The 25,643-nt window shown below is 47.6% G+C and overlaps 1 protein-coding gene across 1 annotated transcript in view; it reads right to left on the bottom strand.

Annotated features, from left to right (window-relative positions):
* The window catches only part of dennd1b (DENN/MADD domain containing 1B), a gene marked incomplete at its 3' end in the record, with an annotated part of 39,796 nt that extends 17,343 nt beyond the window's left edge, over nt 1–22,453 (bottom strand). Inside the window, exons 1-2 of the mRNA XM_080536519.1 lie at nt 22,317–22,453; nt 21,117–21,181 (exon numbers count right to left, since the gene is read on the bottom strand). Coding sequence (XP_080392645.1) covers nt 21,117–21,181; nt 22,317–22,333 — 82 coding nt within the window. The 5' untranslated portion in view covers nt 22,334–22,453. The remainder of the gene's footprint in view (nt 1–21,116; nt 21,182–22,316) is intronic.
* Nucleotides 22,454–25,643: the final 3,190 nt, after the last annotated feature.

Genomic DNA, 25,643 nt, shown 5'->3' with positions numbered 1-25,643 from the left:
AAGAAGCCCGCCGCAGTGAAACTCCATAATCCACCAGCCTTAGCTTAACATACGGGGGGGGGGGGCGGGGGGGGGCCTATGGTAAACATGGTTTCCAAGGAGCTGGGGGGGGTGGGGTCCCGGAGACAAACGTTCACACACGGCCCTCGACAACGTACTCCAGAAAAGTCAAGGGGTTGGCTGGAGTGGTCAGGTGAGCTGCCTATCGCTCCCTGTTGGGATCAAACCGTCTGGGAGGGACCTTCATACACGTAAATCACACCTTCTACCCCCCCCCCCCCCTCTTGTAAGACCACCGGTGCTTTTCACACACACACACACACACACACACACACGTACACACGTACACACGTACACAAGAGAGCGCCGTCACGTTGGAGGAGTGGGGCGACAGAGGACGGAGCAGACTGAATCAAAGATGCGTTACGTAATCCTGTTCCGTGATTTCACGGGGCCTCGTCTGAAAGGACACGTACATAAAGGCTCTCGGGGTTCTGGGGTTCTGAGCTCCTGGGGGACTCCTAGCATCCCACATACACCCCACCCCCCCCCACCCCCCTCTCGACTCCCCCTGACAAACGCCTCAACCACTCTCCCCCCCCCCCACTCCCCCCTACCCCAACCCTCTGATCTGCCAGAGTTAGGGCAATTTTATGCTGATTTTCTGGGTGAGAGGATGGGAACTGCTGCTACAGAGAGAGAGAGAGAGAGAGAGAGAGAGAGAGAGAGAGAGAGAGAGAGAGAGGGAGAGAGAGGGAGAGAGAGGGAGAGAGAGAAGGAGGGGGAGGAGAGATTGAGAAGGACCAAGGCCAAGATAGAGGGAACGAGAAAGAGGGGAAAGAGACAGAAAGGGGATGGAGAAACAGGAGGGAGAGAGAGAGAGAGAGAGAGAGAGAGAGAGAGAGAGAGAGGCAGTGAAAGAGAGGGAGATAAAATATTTTGGGGTATTGCTACATCTTTCTCTCTCTATCTCTCTCCCTCTCATATCTCCCCCCCTCCTCTCATATCTCTCTCCCCCTGTCATAAGGGGATTGCAGCAGACTGCCAAAGGTATTACACTCCCCTTCGCTCCTTTCTCTCTATCCCACTTTCCTTCCCTCTCTACCTCTTTCTGTCGCTCTCAAAATCTCTCTTCCCCGTCTGTAGCCTCCTCAACTCTCATCTTCCCTCTTTCACCCCCTCAATCCCCAGACCCCCCCCCCCCCCCCTCCCCCCCCCCCCTCCCTCCTGCTGCTGTATTGTGAGAGTGTTGGTCGCCGGCGGGGCCAGGCGAGGCGTGCGGCCGACACTGGGGGGGTGTAAAGGGTTAAGGCTGAGAGTTGAAGGTTACAGAGGTGAAGCGGACCCCCGCTGTGGAGCCAGGGGGACACAAATGTCACCGTGACAGACCCCGGGCTGGTAAATCCTACCTCCCTGCCCTCCCCTCCCCTCCCCTCAGACACACACACACACACACACACACACACACACCCAACCCGGTCCCCTCACACACACACACACACACACACACACACCCAACCCGGTCCCCTCACACACACACACACACACACACACACACACAACCCGGTCCCCTCACACACACACACACACACACACACAACCCGGTCCCCTCACACACATACACATACCCCTCGACCCTCTCAAGGTACCTGCCTCCTGGGGTCACTAAGGCCAGTCCTGTTCCCAGCAGGTCCGTGGACCCGCCTCGAGCCAGCAGACACACACACACACACACACACACACACACACACACACACACACACACACACACACACACACACACACAGTGCTGTGTGTAAGTAAGTAACGGAACAGTGAAGGATGTTTTCTTCTTTTGGCTCTACGCTCCAAAAGTTTGGATTTAAAATCACACAATTGCTATAAAGTAATTAAAGTTGAGATTCTCTGTTTTTAATTGATGGTATTGGTGTACTTATTGGTTTCATCATTCAGAAATTACACCACTTTTATTTCTTAAATAATGGGACAGATTTATGAAATGTCCAAATTGAAGCACTCATGTTTAGTATTTGGCGGACAATCCTTTGAATCCACCCTATGGAATAACTGCCTGAAGTCTCCATCATCTCTGGTGATGCTCTGCCAGGCCTGTATTGCAGCCATTTTCAGTTGTTGTTTTGTTTTGAGATATTTTTTGCCTAAAATCTTATCATCAGGAAATGTTCAATTGGATTTAAATCAGACGATTTTGGGTCACTGTATTACTGTATAATAAAGCAGCATCCAATTCATCTGGAACCATGTCCTTTCACTGGAGCAGACAAGACGTTTCTGTACACTTCAGAATCCATTCTGCTGCTGTCGTCAGCAGTTACAACCATCAATAAAGACAAGTGAGCCAGGTCTAGTGGCAGCAATACATGGAGCCCAAACCATAACACCCCCTGCACCATGTTTCACAGATGAGGTGGTAGTGTGCTATAAACCTTTCCTCTTGCATCATATTCATCGTATCTGTCCATAAGACCTTTTCCCAGACCTGTGCTGGCTTTCTAGGTTCCTTTTAGCTAACAGTAAACCTGAACCATCAATTTGGAGGATAACTAGTTGTTTGTACCAGTGAAGCGTCTGTAGTTTGGCTGGTGGTGTGTTCTGCGGATGGAAGTCTCTGACACATTCACGCCTACCTCCTGGAGAATGTTCCTGATCAGTGGGACAGTTGTTTTGGGGGGTTTCTTAATTATGGCTTACTAACGGCTTCCTTGACTTTCATTGACACCTCTTTGGTCCTCATGTTGACAGACACCAATAGCAGAGACTCCAAAGGCAAACGCAAAGCCTAGAATCAATGCTAGTCATTGACAGCTCTCTTATGCCTGCACAAATGATGTGACGGAATACACCTAACTTACCAGAAACAGGCCTGGCTGTCAAGCAAAGGGACTAGGGGGATTGGATAAAAAGAATGCTGAAGCCTTTTATTATGATAATAACAATGAGATCGAATGTCTAGAGTTTGCAACGCCCAGAGTCACGCTGACCTGGAGTACACTCTGACCTTTGGATGGTTACCAGGCTCTTTTATAGTGTAATCAAAGCAGAGATAAATGTTTATGCACATGGAAATTGCCGTTTCTGGTAAACACCTGTAGGAATTTCCCCTACAATAATGAAACCAATATGTACACAAATACCACCAAATAAAAGACAATCTCTTCTTTAACCTCATAGAAATTGTTTGATTTAAAATCCAAACGTATATATATATACATACACGCACGCACGCACGCACGCACGCACGCACGCACGCACGCACGCACGCACGCACGCACGCACGCACGCACGCACGCACGCACGCACGCACACACACACACACACACACACACACACACACACACACACACACACACACACACACACACACACACACACACACACACACACACACACACACACACACACACACACACACACACACACACACACACACACACACACAAAACACTCTCTCTCTGTCTCTCTCTCTCTCTTTCACACGCACGCACGCACGCACGCACGCACGCACGCACACACACACACACACACACACACACACACACACACACACACACACACACACACACACACACACACACACACACAATGTACAACCCAGGTACACAGAGACGGTCGGGCACACAGCCTAACACGCATGCTGCAGAACACATATGGCTGACACACACGACGACACACACCCATATGTTGAAACACACAGACAAAGACACGTCAAAAATACATAATCACTCGCATAAGTTATTCACCGTAGCCGTCCTTTTTTTTCCTCTTTTTTTTTTTTATTACCCAACCATTTCCCGCCTCTCCATATTTCCGAAGAGATCAAACGGCGTCCGCCTGAATCTCCCTGCCACCGGCCCTCGTCAAGTCAGTAAAGGAACTCTGTTTCAATACGGGACATGCTTTGGGGCGGACATAGTTCTACCTAGGTTTCGAATTCAAACGGTAATCAAAACCGATCTATATCCTAAACCTGGGCAAAAACCCCATGACAACGGCTGACGTAGCTATGCCAATCATAAAGGCGGCGCTAAGCGACACCTTTCTATTTACACCAGGAGAAAACATCCCCCCCCCCACACACACACACACACACCCCAAAACAAATCACAGTGGTACCAGTGAAAACATCTTAACCGTGACAGCCGGAGTGACAGGGAGAAAACAACATCCAGCGTGCTCCGTCTGAATGGAGCGCCAACAGATCCAGCGGGTGAGAATTGAATTGAAATCACCTATCATGGATTCTGTCATGGGTTCTGTTCCTCTATTCACACCCGCGCGCTGGTGGGCCCGGGGTGATGGCGAGCTCCGGAGTGACCATTGACTCCTCAGAGAGAGAGAGAGAGAGTGTGTGTGTGTGTGTGTGTGTGTGTGGTGTGAGTATGTGTGTGTATGCATGCGTGTGTGTGTGTGTGTGTGCGCGCGCGTGCGTCTGTGTGTGTACGTGTGTGTGTGTGTGTGTGTGTGTGTGTGAGCGCACGTGTGTGTGTGTGTGTGTGTGTGTGTGTGTGTGTGTGAGCGCACGTGTGTGTGTGTGTGTGTGTGCTTACAGAGTGATAGCTCAGGGATGTGTGTCCATTGATCCCTGTGGGTTTCAAGCGTGGCTAACCTCGGACAGACGCGGCGGGGGGTGGGGGGGGGGGGCATCACGCCGGCACCCCCCCCCAGCACCAACAGCGAGGGTCAGTCGCAAATCAATGTTTGGATGTCCCGGGGATGCCTGTCTTTAAAAGTCGATACACTGAGCTTTGATAGGGGCAGGAGGGGCAGGGAGGGGGGGAGGGGGGGAGGGGGGAAGCAGGGGACTAGGTGAGAGGTGGAGGAGGAGCACTGTGATGTCATGACTGTGATGTCACTGTGAGGACATTAGCTAGTTAATAAGTGAAAAAAAACATAGGTCGTCTAAACGACAACAGGTCGCCTAACAAGGACTGTGTTAGATTAACAGTTGTGTAGGCATCTCTTATCTTCCTGACAGTTTAATTCCCTCTCATCACCTCTTTTGACTACGAATTAAATTGCGAATTGTAAAGCGACTAGCCTAACAATCAGTAACCCAGATAGGACGATGGTCAGGTGAGATAACACGGGCGGTTCATTGAGGTGAAGTGTGCAACACAAGGGCAGCTCAGTTAGAAGTGCGCCTGGTCACCCGTCCTCATCACCACCAGCAGTGTAAACGGTGACTTTCTGAACTTCTTATTCAGAGCAGACGCTACGGCGAGGTTCCTCTCCTTCCTGATGTGACAGTGACGAAGCACCGTTCTGAAATAGACCGGCGACAAGCCGCAAGAAGAGGTACATCACACCCACAACACACACTCACACTCACACAGCAGTTCACACAGAGTTCAGTCCTCAGTGATGTGCAGTGCGTCTTAGTGTTCAGTACGGTTCAGCTGTGTGGCTCAAAGGAGGCTTGGAACACTGAGCTTTCACTCAATGAAAAAAACGAAATAAGAAGAATCTGTGAAACGGACAAATGAAACACAACGGCGTAGAGAATTCATATTTTAATGAATCCTGTCTCCGTTAAATAATACTCAGCCACTGTGTGAAGCAACAACAGAGCTGTGTATCTCCACAAAGATTCACACTGGCCTTCTCAGTCAGCGCAGTGAGAAAGCTTTTGGGCTTTTTTTTTTTGCTATTGCCTTATTGTGCCTTATTATAGCCAACTGAATGTCTGTTTTGATTGAATAGGCACCCTGTTTGTCAAGAAAGGCCAAAACCCATATGGAGAACAGCAGTTTCTCTGGTGAGAGGATCGTCTCGGAGGCCCCCTCTCCGTCCCCACCACGAGATGAAGGGCCTTGTCGCGCCTTCCTCTCCTTGTTCCCCCTTTCTCTCTCTCCCTTTGCCTCCACTCCTCTCTCTTTCTTGGCCAGGGGTTAAACTGCTGCACTCTTAACCTTCCTTGGCAATCATTTCTTTCTTTCTATCCGTTTCTCTCTACTCTACTCCTCTACTCTCTCATCTTTAAGAGATTTATTTCACAGTATGTCGTGGTCCGGATTAGGGCCCCCTCTATGGCCCTGGGACAAAGGCATTGTCTTAGCGCTGGCCCGGGCGGGGTAACGAGGCAGCAACCGGGAGGAAGCTGCCGCTACTTAGCGGCCACAATGTGGGCATTGTGAGGCAGGGCTGGGAGGACCTGCTTCAGAGGCCCGTCTAGACTTTGAGCCAGCTAGTCAAGGAGGCAGGAGAGAAAATCCCATCAGCCAGTGGAGTGAAAGTTAACTAAGGTAACCTGCTGTGAACCTGATGAAGATGTCAACCCAACATATGGCAGAAAAAGTCTATTGTCGGTAACGGGGGAGCTTTTTTTCCCACTGAAGGAGGGTAAAGGAGGGTAAGGGAGGGGGGAGGGGAGAGGGGAGGGGGGGTTCGGAGGCAAAAGGAAGGAATAACTGTGGTCATCACTTTATTTCTGGATCACTGGCTTTATTCTGGCTAGAAGGAGCCCCACCCCCAGAGCACACGGTTAAAGGGGTAAGCAGATTAACTGGCATCTTTCAAGCCCTTGGCAGAAAGAAAAACACTCACAGGCGTTTAAAACATGTTTTTTTTTTTTTTCTTCCTCCCTCCGTCCACTGTCACAATCACACGCTGCAAATGGCATTACACTTCATGCTGACTTAGTAGGCAAAAGGGTCGGAGAAAGGACAAAGTCCTCAGCGATGATATGGTCCTTAAATGTACCAGTACTGATGATATGGTCCTTTAACATACCAGGACTGATCAGTCACACCGTGTTAGAGAGAGAGGACCGGTCAGAGTAGTGGAGATAAACCGGGGTGTGGGCAGGGCGACACATTAACACCCGCCATGGGTACAATTTGGTATTGGCGGGTAAATCTGGTCCAATCTTTCCAGACACTTTGGTGGGAAGCCGACAAAGGTTTGTGGAATGCTACGCTTCGATTTACAAAAACTAAAACTGGTGTGACACCGCACGTGATTATGGTTAGCGTTTGGGCGGTTCAACATTTTGTGACAACATCCACTGCTCCTGCCTCCTCCAGCTGACTGGGACTGCTGCGTGTCTCTCTCACGCTTCTCCTGACTTTCAAACGCACCCGCGAGTCTATGAGCGCTCTTACTTACAACGAGGCCTCTGGTTACCATCTAAAATTAAGCATGACGGTAAAATCCCACGACACGCGACGGCACGAGATAGAAAACGTGAGGGAAAACCAGGGGAAAATATTCAGTGGTACTTTGACTGTGATAAGTGCGGAAGTTGAAGCCTACTCTACAGAAGGTTCATCCCAATGTGGGCTTTTGGTGATATTTCCTTTTAATGTTTTTCTTTCTTTTTTTTATTGTCTGAAATGTATTTCCTCATCCGCCAGACACCTTGTAGACCAAAAAGTACATTTGAAGCCCTGTGTGTGTGTGTGTGTGTGTGTGTGTGTGTGTGTGTGTGTGTGTGTGTGTGTGTGTGTGTGCGTGTGCGTGCGCGTGTGCGCTTGATTACTTGTAAATGCCATACACACAAAACCAGACAAACATCCTTTCCACTTATTCATCAAATTCAAAAAAACAAAAAAAACATTGAAGAGACGATGAACGCCAGTTGAGAATATGACACTCCTCAATCCACTCAAAAACAAACTCCTTTCCATACAGACAAAGATTTCTTTTCCCCACGATGAATTCCAAACATACAAAGACAACAAACTAGTAGACACTTTAACACCTAATTCCTTTCGTATCAGAACTCTCTAAATCGCCATGGGAACCTTTGAATCACAAACAACGTTGAACCCAACAGCCGGTAAAGGAAGTGCATCGGCATCCCCTTCCAGCCACAACACGGAGCGGCAGCCTTCATGTGTGAGGGAGCCAGGCCTACAGGACTGTCTAGATCCCAACCAACCCCCCCCCCCACACACACATCTGAAGCAGCAGACCAACATGGCCAGCTATACTGAGACCAGGAGAAAAGAGGTAAATAAAGCTTGGAGACGTGACCCTATTAATGCCACATTAGTTGTTCCGTCTTCTCAGCTAGCACGATGAGCTAACGGAGAGAGGGAGAGAGAGAGAGAGAGAGAGGGAGGGGGGGGAGAGAGAGGAGGGAGAAGGAGAGAAAAACTGTCTCCAGGCTAGTTGGGACGCAACCCAATTTCACAGCTTCACGAATGAGCGCCGCAGCATATGGACGCAGGCTTTGTGACAGCCTCTGTGTATCACCACATATCAACGCTGATGTTCCCAGTCATCCTCCATACTGGTCCAACATTATGTCAAACACTGGCTACGCTTGGCTGCATCTTCCTCACACACACACACACACACACACGCACACACACAACATGTTTGTGGGGTTCCTAAAAGAATACCGATATCTCAAGTCATCTTCCATGTCTCTCTGTCTCTCTCTTTCTCTCTCTTCATAATCAAATCAAAAAAGCTCAATGTTGTGGAATCATTTCATTCCTGTACCCATATATCCACCATTACCCAAGTCTTGCCAGCACTGGTGTATGGTGAGAGTCTGTGCTTCAGTCCCCCCCCCCCCACTCACTTCAAGACAACTACATTCTAGTTCTAGTCAACTGGGCCATTCGACAGGTTCTGGATTGTAACCACGTTAGATTCTAGATTGTGTGTGTGTGTGTGTTTGTGTGTGTGTGTGTGTGTGTGTGTTTGTGTGTGTGGGGGGGGCCCGTTTTTTTTCCGATGAGGATATACTATTTTGGTTGTGGGGGGCAGGAGTGGGGGGGGGAGCAAGCCGGGAAGCAGTTTCTTCAGGTAAGACACACATTATTCTCCATATGCTCCCAACGTACCATCTGCCACAGTCGACACCTAAAAAAGAATGAAATAAAATAAAAAACAGCATCTATGAAAACTCTATTACCCGTACAAAGACGACACGATTACCACGGAGGTTCTGCTTTTGAGGGGAGCAGGTTAGCGGCAGAGTCGGTAGACGACGATGTCGCTTCTTAACCACTGATTTGGGGATTGTGGATGTCAAATCTGATCCTAGGTCGGTTGGTTTGGGGGCGCACAACACGACACGACACGACACGACACGACACAGCTAGCTGGAGCCTTTGCAGTGCTGGGAGCCATGACAGGCCTTCCCCCCCTCCCTCCTCCAGGTAGTATGAAGGTGGATGTCTCAGTCAGTGTCACACAGCGACCACGCAGGGCCCAGAGGCAGCTCTCTGCTGCCTGATGACAGTCTAAAGACTTTGCCTTTGGCGTCGACACGCTCGTACCGTCAAGCGGGGGGATTTGAAGTCTTACGTCGCGAAACGCCTGACAGGCAGCTCTCTGTCTCTGTCGCCGGGGGGACCACACCGTGCAGCTCGCAGCTGCTAGGGTGGGCTAGGGTGGGCCTACGTGTACGATGTAAGGAAACGTGGGAGAAAGAGGATTTGGACAAACCCAGGACCCCCCCTGCTTACAATGACTCAGTTCAAAATGGCTTCGACTTGGAAAAGAAATGTCGGGGTTCGCAGCTCTGGATGTTCATTCGTGGTCCCTTTGTGGAGTATTTGTTCTCCCCTAACCTCCACGCGGAGGGTTAGTTTTTTTCAGCTCTAACGAACAAAACAATGATTCACAAACATAACATGACTAAACCGTGACTGACACGGGCTACACAAGGACATCGGTTAGAAACGCAAGGTTGACTCGCGGCCTTCTGTGTTCATCGCTAACAGCCTACGGTTAGCCTCGTCATTTTCAGTGTCATCTCCAGAGTTCTCTCGCTAGGCCGTCGTAACCGAGAAACAAACAATGTCTGCGGAGCAGCCCTTTTTTCCCCCCCACCTTGAAAACTTCCTCTGGAGGAAACATCAATAGCTTCAGGGAATATGACAATGAAGCTCTGAGGAGACAGAATAAGAGGGTGGGGGGGGGGGGGGGGGGTGTGTGTGTGTGTGGGGGGGGGGGGGGTACTTGTGTACTTACACAATGACAACACTGTATATGCTAATTCCGTCTGACACTCAGAGAGCGCGCGCACACACCCCCTGGGCCAATCAGGTGAGAGAATGAGGCAGCATGTGTGACAACAAAGACCTCACGGATGAGTCACGTGACGCGCGATGACAAATGGCACGGCTCAGCTCCTCACAAAGGCATCCGACTAGGGGTGACCTACATTCCGCCGTTGAAAAATGGGCCGCATCCCAAATAAGGGGCCGATATTCCCGTCTAAACGCAACCATATTCACCCTAAGTGCGGGACGTCAGTCTGCACGGGAGCGCTCCATGACGTGAGGAAGAGGCCCCGGAGGGGACGGCTGCTAAGGAGATGCACGGGATGAGCAGGGGATGAGCACGGGAACGCCGACGCTACCTATCCGGGGCCGTTTCTGGATAGGTTGGGTTTGGAATGAAATGTCGTTGACGGGGCTTAATCGGTCGTGAATCCTAAAACGACCTCGGTAAGAAAGATTAGCCGTGCTAATTAGTATTAGTACAAATGAACACCCGTCGGTTGTTTGTTTTTTCTACTGCTGGGTCACGCGATTCCTCACTAGGTGTGAAAAGTCACTGGTAATCAACACATAATCCTCTAATCTGCCCAATAGAAAAACAACGTCAGCATATTCTCCATATACGCTACATATTTGCCATACTGTACACATCACTTATCACTATCATGTTTTATATGACTATTTGCACTTCTGGTTAGATGCTAAACTGTATTTCGTTGTCTGGTACTCTCTGCAATGATAATAAAGTCTGAATCTAATCTAATCGAATATAATATACGAAAATGCCACTTAAAAGAGCTTTGGCAGATTATAAACACAACAAACCAGGAGTTAATCCTGCACAGTTTGTAAACTAGGCCACATCAGCATTAAATTCATGAGAGCCAGCCAATCATTGTTGTTTAGACGGGATTATTGGTGTAGGAAACCAAGCTTTATTATCAGCCATCTGCGGTTCACCAGCGGCATATTCCTGGTCATCCATTCTCCTCTAACACACTCCCACATGTCAACAAAGAGCTTTCATGACGATTCAACTGGTTTTGGACATCCAAAAAAACAAATGAATGGCAAAAATGAATTGGGTTTTCTCGTAATAAAGGAATGTTTTATTGAAATTCTTCTCTTCCCTAAACGAGTCAGTAAGAAATGAATTCCAGCCGTCCGTGGAGACCGGGGAGGCCAGGACGAGAGATGAGCTGAGTGAAGTAACACATCTTCCTCCATTAATCAAAAATCATTTAGTTTAAATAATTTATCAGGTCCCTTACTTTTCAGCAATGCTTCAAAACTCTAAAAATAGATCTGATCTCCGGAAGCCCAGAAGTCGTTCCGTGTTTCCTCCAAAGAACTGGCTGCGTTAGTCGCATTCAGATGAGCCTTCTGTCGCTCACAAAACTCCAAGCCATCACACACACACTCACACACACTAAACACACACACAACACACACCCCTGCTGAGAGCTCTAGTGGTACTGCGTCAGTGAGAAGGGAAAGCACAGCCAGTAGCCCTCGCGGTGTGTCACCTCTCCGATTACAGACCATCAGCATACCACGGTACCCCCCCCCCCCCCCCCCATCTCTACCTCCACCCCTTTAACTGTCCTGTCCCTGTCTGTCCTTTTCCCTGTGTCTTTTTTCCCTGTCTCCTTCCCCCGCGGTCGCTATGACTCCCGTGTCCCGTGACTCTTGTCCCTGTCCGTCACTTTGGCTGTCTTTGTCTGTGTCCGCTTTGTTCCGGTGTCACAGAACACTCCTGCTCTCTCCCTCTCTCTCACTTTCTCTCCCTCCTCTCTCTCTCCTCTCTCTTTCTCTCTCTCTCCCCTCTCTCTTTCTCTCCCTTTCTCTATCTCCCTCTCTCTCTCTCAGAAGGGCAGGGGAGAGGGCAGACAGAGGGGGGGGGGGGTGCAGGGGTGGACGGACTGGACACGAGATGGGTTATACCACCTGGGAAAGTCCCAATGACCCTCTGACCCTCTGATCCCCCCCCCTCTCCCTGCAGGGTCTGTCTGTCCCTGTCACAATGGGTGATAATCAGGGAGAGAGAGAGAGAGAGAGAGAGAGAGAGAGAGAGAGAGAGAGAGAGAGAGAGAGAGAGAGAGAGAGAGAGAGAGAGAGAGAGAGAGAGAGAGAGAGAGAGAGGGAGAGAGGGAGACAGAGAGAAAGAGAGAGAGAGAGGGAGAGAGAGAGAAACAGAGAGAGGGAGAGAGAGAGAAACAGAGAGAGAGAAAGAGAGAGGGAGAGAGAAAGAAAGAGAGAGAGAGAAAAAGAGGGGGAGAGAGAGCAGAGGTGCAGAGCAGAGTAAGACAGAAACCAAAAGAGAAACAGACACCGTTGGCAGAGATGGACACCGCTGGTTGAGAGGCAGTAACCCAGGACCTGTGCCCAGACAGACAGACAGACATGACAGACAGACAGACAGACAGACAGACACAACGACAGAGAGACACAACAACAGACAGACAGAACGACCGACCGACAGACAGACAGACAGAAAGTCAAACAGACAGACAGACAGAAAGTCAAACAGACAGACAGACAGACACCACAGACAGACAGACAGAAAGTCAAACAGACAGACAGACAGACAGTCAAACAGACAGTCAAACAGACAGACAGACAGACAGTCAAACAGACAGACAGACAGACAGACAGTCAAACAGACAGACAGACAGACACAACAGACAGACAGACAGAAAGTCAAACAGACAAACAGACAGACAGACAGAAAGTCAAACAGACAGACAGACAGTCAAACAGACAGACAGACAGCCAAACAGACAGACAGACAGACAGTCAAACAGACAGACAGACAGACAGTCAAACAGACAGACAGACAGTCAAACAGACAGACAGACTTCTACAGCAGTGTGCCCAGAGTTGCCAGGCAGCCACCAGAGGCCTTCTTCTTCTCCCTAGCACAGAAGCAGCCACCCTGCTGCCCTTCCTTCCCTCTCTGAAGACAGACAGACAGACAGACAGACAAACAGACAGAAACAGCCACCCTGCTGCCCTTCCTTCCCTCTCTGAAGACAGACAGACAGACAGACAGACAAACAGACAGAAACAGCCACCCTGCTGCCCTTCCTTCCCTCTCTGAAGACAGACAGACAGACAGACAGAAACAGCCACCCTGCTGCCCTTCCTTCCCTCTCTGAAGACAGACAGACAGACAGACAGAAACAGCCACCCTGCTTCCCTTCCTTCCCTCTCTGAAGACAGACAGACAGACAGACAGACAGAAACAGCCACCCTGCTGCCCTTCCTTCCCTCTCTGAAGACAGACAGACAGACAGACAGACAGACATAAACTGCCACCCTGCTGCCCTTCCTTCCCTCTCTGAAGACAGACAGACAGACAGACAGACAGACAGACAGACAGACAGACAGACAGACAGAAACAGCCACCCTGCTGCCCTTCCTTCCCTCTCTGAAGACAGACAGACAGACAGACAGACAGAAACAGCCACCCTGCTGCCCATCCTTCCCTCTCTGAAGACAGACAGACAGACAGACAGACAGAAACAGCCACCCTGCTGCCCATCCTTCCCTCTCTGAAGACAGACAGACAGACAGACAGACAGACAGACAGACAGACATAAACAGCCACCCTGCTGCCCTTCCTTCCCTCTCTGAAGACAGACAGACAGACAGACAGACAGACATAAACAGCCACCCTGCTGCCCTTCCTTCCCTCTCTGAAGACAGACAGACAGACAGACAGACAGACAGACAGACAGAAACAGCCACCCTGCTGCCCTTCCTTCCCTCTCTGAAGACAGACAGACAGACAGACAGACAGAAGCAGCCACCCTGCTGCCCTTCCTTCCCTCTCTGAACCCGGGCAGCAGCAGGCCTCTCTGCAGCGTCTGAATGGCCGACTGACAGATGACCGAGTGAGCTACAAATGAGCGTGATAGCACATACAAAAGGCCATGGCAACGGCCCACAGAGAGAACAGCGTCGACATGGGCCGGACATGACTAACCTCCTGTCTCTCTACACTCCATCCATAGCCCTGTGGGCTGCCGAAGGTTTCACACTAGGTCATACTGATACCGTAAATGTCACGGAAAGGGAAGGGGACTTCTTCGAAGTTGACTTGAACGTGGTCATTTGTTTTCCTAGCAGGGAAGTTATGACGCTTCCTCGCTTCGAAAGAAACGAAAATGAAAAATGAGCCGGATTAGATTTTGTTCTCGATAAAAAAAGAAAAAGGCAATTTCACTAATAGAGAGAGAGAGGGAGGGAGGGAGAGTTGGGGGAGATAAGAGGGCGGGAGGGAGGGAGGGAGGTAAGGAGAGAGAGAGAGAGAGAGAGAGAGAGAGAGAGAGAGAGAGAGAGAGAGAAGGGGCGAAAGAGGGAGTGTGAGACCCAGGGGTTCTCCAGGAGTGTGAGTGAGGAGTGTGGCCTCTCTAATGACCAATCAACACCCTCGTAGTTACTGTGGCATCTGCTGGTCCTCCAATGGCCTCCCGCCTATGTGTGAGCCCGCTGCGACCCCCGGCACGCGGCCCACAGCCAATCACGTCGCAGCACCGCCGAGCGGGAGGTCAAGGAGCAGGAGTGACATTTTGCAGAATGTCAGCGTTCAACCTTTTTTTTCTAAAAGTTCTACCACACGGGCATTTTGCCGTGCGAGTGGTGAGAAGAAGAAAAAAGAGAGAGAGAGAGAGAGAGAGAGAGAGAGAGAAAAATAAATCTCAGAGAAATGGAATATCACAGCAGTGCTTGAGGGGGCTACGGCGGATAGCGACGCAGGCAGATAACTAACTAGCTGGCAGGAGGTGACATTCTGGGACCTCGGGGTGTGGGTGAGAAATGTTCGTGAGGAGAGGAGGAACAAAAGTTACAATCCGTAATTGGTGCGATGGAGAAAGGGAAGCTGGAAGGGCATGCGAATCAAAGACTGTCGTACCTCTCTCATACCATCTCTCTCTCTCTCTCTCTCTCTCTCTCTCTCTCTCTCTCTCTCTCTCTCTCTCTCTCTCTCTCTCTCTCTCTCATACCATCTCTCTCTCTCTCTCTCTCTCATACCATCTCTCTCTCTCCCTCTCATACCATCTCCCTCCCTCTCTCTCTCTCATACCATCTCTCTCTCTCTCTCATACCATCTCTCTCTCTCCCTCTCATACCATCTCCCTCCCTCCCTCCCTCCCTCCCTCTCTCCGGTTCCTCAACTAAAATCCATGGAGAGTGCCTCGATACAGCTCTTATCAGAAGGGGTGTCAATACCGCCCACCAACCCAGCCTCTAGCCTTGCGTTAACCAGTGAAGGGCGATCTGGGTGGTTTGAGATACCGTCCAGGCCCCTTGAGCTTGTCAATAGTTCTTGGCGAAACATGACATTCTCAAATCGATGCGATACAGATTTTTATTCACTTGGCCGGGGCCATGGAAAAAAAAAAAAAACGGTCCGAGCTTTAGGATCAAAGGCGGATGAAGCCATTGACAGGTTTTTTTTTTTATGGCAAATCGTTTCCCTAATTGCAGCATGAGTGCGGTTGTAAAATTGATATGCTGATCTATTAACTTTATTGCTTTGTTACCAGGGAAGCAATCTGGCTGGAGAGAGTGGAAGGACAGGTAGCATCTGTCTCCACCTACTGCCTTGGCACCGCCGGCGTCGTCTGCTAGCTTTGGCAGCGTCTTGGAAGCACATCAATATGGCTCTATGCAAGGCAGGGGCGCCGAAGCTAGCATGCCAGTCACGCTCTCGGGGAACAGAACCAAACGCTCTCGCTTTGCCCGGGCGTCCGCACGCCGCGCGGAGCCAACCCCGGGCAGAGCCGAGCGGAAGCGGAGGAGAGAGAGAGCCGGTGCCTGGGCGCCGAGGGCCGGTCTCGGCGGGGCCGGTGGGAAGAGGACCCGCGTAGCCCACCTTCAAGTAGAGGCACAAGAGGGAGAGCGGCCAGATTTGGAGTTTGGACACGGTGAATAAATGTGGTAGCCTAATTCTGAAACTGCACTGAACAGTCCACACTGAAGACAGAAGCAGAAACGACAGTTGTATCTGGTAACACTTCATATCAGGCTAAAGCTGTTTGGTTTATAAGCAGCCAAGTTACAGCAGAATTAGAGGATTCGAGCAAACCACCCTTTGGTACCCCCCAATACATTAGTGATGATCACCATAAATGTTTATTAAACGGGCTGATCAAAAGACTAAATCAATTAAAAAAGTATGTTTTAGTTCCCTACACAAACCCCCCAAAAAGGTTAGACACCTCAATGTATCCCACAGCAGAGTAGTCGGCTATTAACTTGATTTCGACGCCTGCGAGTCAGATTTGAACTTCAGCGCCTTAAAGGAATGTACAGCAACACAGCCTATGGATGACCCAGGGTGGTCAGGGTGACACTTCAGAGAAGCTCAGACCTCTTATGAAACCTTGTTAGCTGCTCTACTTGGTTGGGATAGACAGATTTAGCGCCGTACAATGTGAAGCACTTTGAGAAGTAAAGACTATAGTAAAGGCCATCATTTCCATTGCCAATCGAGTGTGTGTGTGTGTGTGTGTGTGTGTGTGTATTCTGACATGTTACCAGACATCCACACACCTGACACAGTGAGTTAATTTCCACTGCCACATGTGTGTGTTAGTGTGTGTGTGTGTGTGTGTGTGTGTGTGTGTGAGAGAGAGAGAGAGTGTGAGTGTCCTGACATGTTAGCAGAACATCCACACACCTGACACACACTGAGTTCATTTCCATTTCCATGTGTGTTAGTGTGTTAGTGTGTGTGTGCGTGTGTGTGTGTGTGTGTGTGTTAGTGTGTTAGTGTGTGTGTGTGTGTGTGTGTGTGTGTGTGCTTGTGTGCGTGTGCCCTGACATGTTAGGATAAGCGTCCACACACCTGACACACAGTCAGTACTATGGTGGGTGAGTGTGTGTGTGTGTGTGTGTGTGTGTGTGTGTGTGTGTGTGTCAGTACTATGGTGGGTGAGTGTGTGTGTGTGTGTGTGTGTGTGTGTGTGTGTGTGTGTGTGTGTGCGTAGGTGAGTGTGTGAAACCAGAAGAAACACAACTCTTTCAAAGAGCTGCTACTAGCAGCCAGTATATGACTGGTAAGACCTGAAGAAAACAGGGCATCTTGTTCATCATTATCACAGCTAGAAAGAGGGAAACTCCCCCACTCTTACTGACATGGAGGTGTGACACTACAGGACCATACTGGCAGTTGCACCAGGATGTGGTGAAGGTTACCCATGGTTACCCACGGGGTGCCGTCAGCAAGAAATAGTAAAAACACACACAGACCTATCTACAGCCTAGCTACCGCATGACACTCCAAACACGGTAGCAAACAGGAAGAGAGAGGCAGCTCAGCATGTTTAAGGTAGATGGTTGGTGATACAGTTGAAGTCGGAAGTTTACACACACACACCTTAGCCAAACACATTTAAAGTCAATTCTTCACAATTCCTGACATTTAATCGGGGTAAACATTCCCTGCCTTAGGTCAGTTCCGATCACTACTTTCTTTTTTTAAGAATATGAAATGTCAGAGTAATAGTAGAGAGAATGGTTTGTTTCGGCATTTATTTATTTCATCACATTCCCAGTGGGTCAGAACAAAAGTTTACACACACAGGTAGTATTTGGTAGCATTGCCTTTAAATTGTTTAATTTGGATCAAACGTTTCGGGTCGCCGTTCCAGAGGCTTCCCACATTAAGTTGGTGGAATTTTGGCCCATTCCTCCTGACAGAACTGGTGTAACTGAGTCAGGTTTGTAGGCCTCCTCACTCACACATGCTTTTTTCAGTTCTGCCCACAAATGTTCTAAATGTGTCTTTAAGCCATTTTGCCACAACTTTGAAAGTATGCTTGGGGTCATTGTCCATTTGGAAGACCTATTTGCGACCAAGCTTTAACTTCCTGGCTGATGTCTTCAATATATCCACATGATGCCATCTATTTTGTGAAGTGCGCCAGTCCCTCCTGCAGCAGAGTCCCCCACACAACATGATGCTGCCACATCCGTGCTTCACGGTTGGGTTGCACGCCTCCCCCTTGTTCCTCCAAACATAACCATGGTCATTATGGCCAAACACTCCAATTTTTGTTGCATCACACCAGAGGACATTTGCCAAAAAAGTAAGATCTTTGTCCCCATGTGCAGCTGCAGTTCTGGAATTTTCCAAGCTGTTTAGAGGCACAGTCGACATGTAAACTTCTGACCCACTGGAATTGTGATATAGTGAATTATAAGTGAAAAAATCTGTCTGGAAAAAAATTGTTGGAAAAATAACTGGTGTCACGCACAAAGTAGATGTCCTTACCGACTTGCCAAAACTATAGTTTGTTAACCTGAAATCTGTGGAGTGGTTAAAAAAGGAGTTTTGATGACCTCAGTGTCAATTGAATGGGAAATGTGTCCAAACGTTTGACTGGTACTGTACATAAACCTCAACTGTAAGTGCCAAACAACCGACAGGTAATGTGATACTGTCAATTACTTGTGAGTGGTGAACATTAGCCTCACCTAGCCATCCACATCATGTTGTTCTCACACCTCTGGTCTTGAGAATGTTATGAGCGATGGGAGAATGTGCTCGCAATTTCATTGGATGTTACCAAAAGAACCCCCCTGCCAGATGCCTGTAGAATGGTTGTTTGTTGTGCATTGTTTTACCCAACAAGATTATTTACCATAGAGTTGTTTCCTATGTTAGCTTGCAACACTGAAGGAAATTGAAGAACACCTAAAGGAAAACGGAATTCAGCTTTTTAGAGCTCCACCCAATCAAGCTATTTGATTGGTCTAAACACGTTTAAATTTCAACAGGTGTCCTCCCCTCTGTAACTACTTGCTGCAAAGGATTTCCCCCAGGCTTACCAAACTAGGAAAGGTCTCAACAACGCTATGCCCACACATGCTCACCAAAAAAGTATTAAATAACTTAGTATCTTATGAATTATTGAAATAATAATTTATTGAAATGAGGCAGGAAAACAAGTAGCGTTGACTACAATTTCAGCCGTTCAAACATCTAGGTTACTGAGTCATAAAATAGGCTGTTATGTGGCCCGGGGTGGTACAGTGGTCTAGCACCGTGGTCTACAGAGAACATATATGTCGGCGGCATGGGTTCGAATCCGGCCCACGCCCTGCTGACGTGCCCTCTCCTCCTTACTTTCCTGTCGATCTTCACCCTCTCTATCCAATCAAATGAGTTGGATTGCCCCACTCAGAAAAAAAATAACCTTTAAAAAAAAGATAGGCTGTTATGCTATATTGATATTGTATTGTAATATTCATCTGATATAGTGGCGGGCTATGCTGGACTCAAGGTGCTTTTGGCAGGGTTCCTAATGCACAAAGAGACAGGGCTGCTCGCGGTTGCGTGGCGGAGGAGGTTTCAGTTAGCCCACAGCCTGTCTATTATGACTCACAGGCCGTATCTGATCCCACACATAACAACCGTGGGTAGGAGACAAACACTGCATGAGGAACTGAGTCAAGATGCATACAACACACAGCGCCCTAACACAGAGACTTAATACCTCTATAGATCTACACTACCATAGACTTAATACCTCCATAGACCTACACTACCATAGACTTAATACCTCTAGACCTCTAGACATCAAATGTTCCCACACAATCCATCAATATGCTCTGAGTATAATAAAACAAGCCACTGCCAATCTTACTGCATGAATAAGTAGCAGCGTTCACAAAACATATCAATCCACATCCCCACGGACTAGAACCCACGGCCAATTTGAAGAAAGGGAAATGGACCAAAGCTGAGAGAAGTGGTTCAGTCGCGGTTTGGATACCTGAAACCATTTCTTCGAAAAAAATATATATATATAAAAATAATGTTTTTAAAAAGTAACCTGTCAAAATCACGAGATTCAATTTGCAACAAATACATCTCTGGATTTCCTGAGTGTGCGGGGCCACGCATTCACGTTAAAACCCACTTCCTGTACCGAGCCTCCCTGTCCAATGAGGCGGTCGCTGCAGTAGTACTCCCGGCCAATGAGAGAGCAGCATCTGCCTGCTCCGGGGGGGACCTGAGGGGTGTGTACTACAGCGGTGCCCCTGAGAGGAACAGTCCGGATATGAGTCTGACCCCCGGATCATTCATAAGGAAGTCAGTTATTACAGACCAGGCCAGGGGTTTTATGAGTTTGGTTTTAAAATCTAATATCAGAACTACATCCAAGGATAACTTTCCCCTCCCGCCCGGGTTGACTCAGCAGCCAGCTGCACAAGTGAATCATCCACAGCACACACCTCTTTAACGTCAAGACTGAAGGGGAAAAACAAGGGAGCGGGTGAAATATGTACAACAACTGTTTTTACATGATATTTGACTTAGGGGTGACATCGGATAGGGATGTGAAATATAGGTTGTTTTGTTTCCCATATCCTTAAAGCTGGGTGCGCTGGAGCTCCGGCGGGGCCGGAATCATATCCTGGGTTATTCTAAGCCCTTTTTTTTGTTCCTCCGCTCGCAGAATGTTTGACCACGGCAAATAGAAGAACAGCTGACGCTGGTTGTCGACGGTGTCTGAGTGTTTCCAAACCGGTCCCTCCTGGGATGCGGCGGCTACAGCAGATCCTGAGCCATGGTTTAGAAGCATGGCTTTTATTATCGGGTGGGTCACTCAGTCACGATGCGGAGGAAAAGAAGAAAAAAAAAACGTTGGGGACCCAACTGACTGCCCTCCTCTGTTATTAGTTATTAAGTATTATTATTCAGAATGCTGTTGACTGTCAGGAGCCCTGTCTTTAGGCATTGTTTGCCACTATTGTGGGAGATGGCTAATAACACAGTAGCTACACCTGACCTGACCACACAGATGCTTAAGCACTGCCTTCCCAGCCTTCCCAGCCCTGACTGAGACTTGCAGACTCATGTCCTCCGGGCCTGTTGTTTCACCTTCCTAGTGTGAGTGGAACAGCGTGTGCTAAAGCATCTTTCATTCAGCAAATAATTATTGTTCACAACAATGCAGTGTGAACAACGCACATACCAGCCAATCGGTGACAACGATGTCAGACAACAATGCATACTGCCATCCACAATAGTGCTAAACATAATAGTGCTAAACAACGTGATGTGTGCCATGACATGGTTATAGCAGTGGGGACTGGAACTTTGTGTTTACCTACCTTCATTTTCTGATGTTGGGCAAGCCACCTGGAGTAGTAGATCAAATGTTCTCTCAGGAGTCTCGCTGGAATAAACAACAGATATCATTTTCAGCTGGGTGCATTAAATCAACAGTTGACCTCAACAACTGTCACATGCAAATCTAATCAACAACATGCCATTGAGCAGACGTCGCTCGTCATCCATGGTGCTGTTACTGCTCGGTGCGCAATTCGTGATGGAAGGCTTGTGGAAAAAATCACCTGTCGGATCATCCGTCAATCACCCAGACAAAACAGTTTCACGTCTCTCTACGTGATACCATTGTGATGATAGGGGGATTGTTTTGGGAAATGATCTATTGGGAAATGATTGTGATCATTTCTGGGTTTTGCACATAGTACATATACTGTACATATTATTGATAACCACTGCATTGTACATATCTGCTGTATATCTTACTGTACTTACCCTGCCCCTGCCTGTACATATATCTGTACCTAAGGCTTGCACTATGCACTATTGTACATACCTTGCCTCTGCCTGTACATATATCTGTACATACCTAAGGCGTGCACTATGCACTATTATTGGCTGGATGCCAAATGCATTTCGTTGTCACTGTACCTGTACTATGCCAATGACAATTCAATTGAAACTGATTATGAATCTGATGACAGCAAAGAATTTAGCAGGCAGCAGCCACAAGTATTGAGCAATGCATTCAGTGCGCAATGTCTTCTCCACCTACCACTAGTACACTGACACCATTTCATCCTGATATTACTAAGCTTACTCTTGAATAAGGAGAATGTGGGATGGAAAACATAGTAGTGGTAGGGGGTTAGCAGTAGCACAGCGTGCTAATTGGTCAGCTAGCGCGAGACAGTGGGCTCGAGACTTGACCTGGCTGTGGCTAACGGGGTGCGTTCGTAAACACGCTCTGGAAATCTGATCAGCACACACGGGAACGCCTCTCGTCCAATCAAACGCCTCGGTCCCTTTATGACGTCGAACCCAGTGTGCGCTCCGGCGCTCTCGGTGACGAGTTTACGAACGCACCCTATAATGCTCGTGTCATCACGTCAGCCAGCTAGCTCGCTAACTAACTCGTTCTCAGTGTTGAGGATGGAAAAATGCACATACTTTCAATATAACGTCCCCAAAACATATCCCTACTATTAGTATTAGTACAGACGGGAGGTCATTAAAGAACTTACTTTATTCTGCTATCCATGACGTCCACAACATCGCGACAGCCTCTCGCCGGCGTTCCTTCGTAACTTTGTTAAACCCTTAATTTATCTCCCCGATAGACCAGACATGTGTATATGAATGTGCATATGATGCATATGCTGTGTGGCTTCCTTATTTCCCTTCTTATCTCTGCTGGCTGAGCTGGTTTCACTTCCACGGTGTCTCTACAACAACACACCACCAGGAAGCTGCTGTCAGAGACGGCGTGACGTCATCTCGTTTGATACCGACACCTTGCTTGGTCCTGTGTGTGTGTGTGGGGAGTGTGGGTGTGGGTGTGTGTGTGTGGGGGGGGGAGTGTATGTGTGTGTGTGGGGGGAGTGTATGTGTGTGGGGGGGGGGGGGAGTGTGTGTGTGTGGGGGGGGGGGGGGAGTGTATGTGTGGGTGTCCTGTGTGTGTGTGTGTGTGTGTGTGTGTGTGGTGTGGGGGTGTGTGTGTGTCCCGTGTATGCATGAGCAGCTTCACACATGTCTCCTTATTATTATGCCTCCTTCTGAAAGTACTATTATATCCCATTTACGTTGTTAATTACTCTGTTATTACACAATGTACAATAAATTAACAGTCTACATTAAGCTGTAACGGACGGTATGTGTCTGTTGGATAACATTATAATACATTTTTCATTTAAATATTAAATGATGTTGTTTCGTTTATATGTACAGAATCCTTCATACATGCATACATACATACATACTGTAGTCCTATATTTTCATGAAACAGACACAGTGAGACAGCATCGTTTCTTGCTGCAATACACATGCTGACATGCTGAGTCACTGAAAGTATTGGAAAAAAAGCCCACGTTATATTTGTCCCATGGTAAATTGAAACCAATGGCTCAGTGTGATGTGCCTCTCCCGCTCCTCTCCAGAGAGCAGAACTGGATAAGGGCCAATTTCCTTCAGACAGGCTGGAAGGTAATTAAGTGGCAGCAGACTGGGACATGCTGTTGCAGGCTCTCCTATGAGCTGATAATGGCGGGGCCTGCTGTCTCACCGTTCAAAAAATCATTACACGCAGAGTTGTACCAGCCAGGGGTGCTGTGAAAACACCACCCTTAGGATAGGCCTAGCTCTGTTTGTATAGGCTTATCTTTGTAGGCAGGGTTCGAGTTCGAGGGTCACACTGGTATTCAGTACAGTATGAATGACCCTGAGACTGATGGGACTGTACACAGAGGCCCTCTGCAGCCCCCTGCCCCCCCCCCCCCTCCCAGTCTTGGTATTTGTCATTTCGTAAGTTAAGACTCGTCTGAATCCTTTTCTTAAAAGTCACTAGAAATCAGCATTTTAACTGGGGAATTCCAGCTGACTCATACACCCTTAGTTTGAATTACAGGGATCTTGGGCACTCCTCCAATAATAAATCATGGTATGGGCTCGCCAATACTATAAGTATGAATGTTGGCCCTGAGGGCACCCCAAAAACTCATTGTCAAATTTGAAACCAAACCTGTAAAGCATAATAACAGTACAATAGCAGCACGCGTAAGGGTATGTAACTATTGTAATAACTCAGAACAAGCATGTATTATGACCACAAGCTCAAACCTCCCACAAGTTTTGGTTTTGATCATTTTAGAAATTGGACGTATGAAGCAAAACTCAACAGCACAAGTTGTCAAGTCAAGTTGAATCACAGACATCTTTCACAAACCTGATAGGCTTTAACTATTAAGTGATATAAGTGAGTCATGGTTTTCTGTCTCTAAACTCCAATATGTTGAGGATTAGCTTTCACAATGGAAACATTTGGTACATGGTTTGAACAAGTAAGAAAACACATTGCAAACAGGGAAATGAAGGAGTTTCTGTAAATTACTCATATCCACTGCATCTTCCAACCACAAACAACATTTCCATTGTACATAGATCATATTTTGTCTGAGGGTGAATTAACCCAACACTGTCACTCAAAAAGACCTTGTCACATTGCATTAGTCAGAGCTGTACAGTGGACATATCAACAAAGATTGCTTTAAGCAATAGATAACCTTGAAAAGATTAATTATTGTCCAATCATCAACTTCATGTTTCAAAGAGTGTAGTGCTGTCCTCAGCCACATGTATCTTCTATCTGTATGTATCTTTCCGTATGCCATGGCTTCATTCAGACTGCACATTTGCATGGTGTAAATAAGTGATGTTAAGTGATTTTACAGTTAGTAATTTTTGCATTAAAAAAAAAAACTTTAGGTAGAGAAATATGGTCTTAGTGGTGAATTTCAATGTTGTTCTGGTTGGCTACAATATGCCTAATTTGTCAGGTTGAGTAGGAACAATGATTTTGTCATGCAAACATCAAAACACACATCATACAATAGAGCTTACAGTGGCCAACCAGTAGGGGCACTGTGACTACGATACAACTGGGGTGGTCACATGTCAACAGACGAGAAGGGCACAGGACACAATACAGATACAGATGGACTTCTATTCTGTTAGTCTTACACGTTATTAATGTAAACACCTTAGTGTTTCATATGACATGCTGTAATCCGTCATCCGTCTGCTAGGATTTCTACGGTGGCTTCATTCATTAGATTGTATCTGACGTGTGTGTGTTACATCAGCAGAATGAATGGTGTCACACTGCTCGGCGCAACTCACTAGGAAAAGTCAAGTCGCTCTTTCATCCACTAACACAGGTTATATACAGGAATCTTGAGGTTAATTTCAATACCTTTCTAAGACTTTTTAAAGACCTTGTCAATATTTTTCCAGACCTCACCGCCACTTCGAGCTGTAAGTCATCTTTGTTTTTTAATAAAACTAATAAATTCACGAACTTTTACTAAACGTTTTTAGGACTCAAACTCTTTGGACAGAGAGTCTAGTTCAGAAAAATACCTACAAAATTCAAGACCTCATAAAATCGTGATAAGACTTTTTAATACGTATTAAGGGTCTTGATTTTCCACAAAATTGATTTATCAACTTTTAATACTTTTCAAGACACCGCGGATACCCTGTAACAGTAACTCATGATGAGATGTTTGGTTTTTTCTTGAATAACAATATGTTGTGTTATGCTACGAGTTGTCCGCGTACAACTTCTTTTCTCGGCGGATTGTTCAGTCGTTCGTATTATAAGCGAGCTGTTACCAGCATGTCTGTTCACAGTAGCGCGTCTTTACAACAACAACACATAAACAAAAAACAACAAACAAACAACAAACAACAACAACACATCAACAAAAAACAACAAACAAACAACAAACAACAACAACAACAGAAAAACGAGAGCGACCCAGGCCCCGAAGTGGGGACAGTGAACAGTGAAACAG

The sequence above is a fragment of the Nansenia antarctica genome (genome assembly GCF_963989245.1).
Source record: "Nansenia antarctica genome assembly, chromosome: 7".
NCBI classification, from domain to species: Eukaryota; Metazoa; Chordata; class Actinopteri; order Argentiniformes; family Microstomatidae; genus Nansenia; species Nansenia antarctica.
The sequence above is the reverse complement of the archived record's forward strand: the minus strand, read 5'-3'. Positions and strand labels throughout refer to the sequence as shown.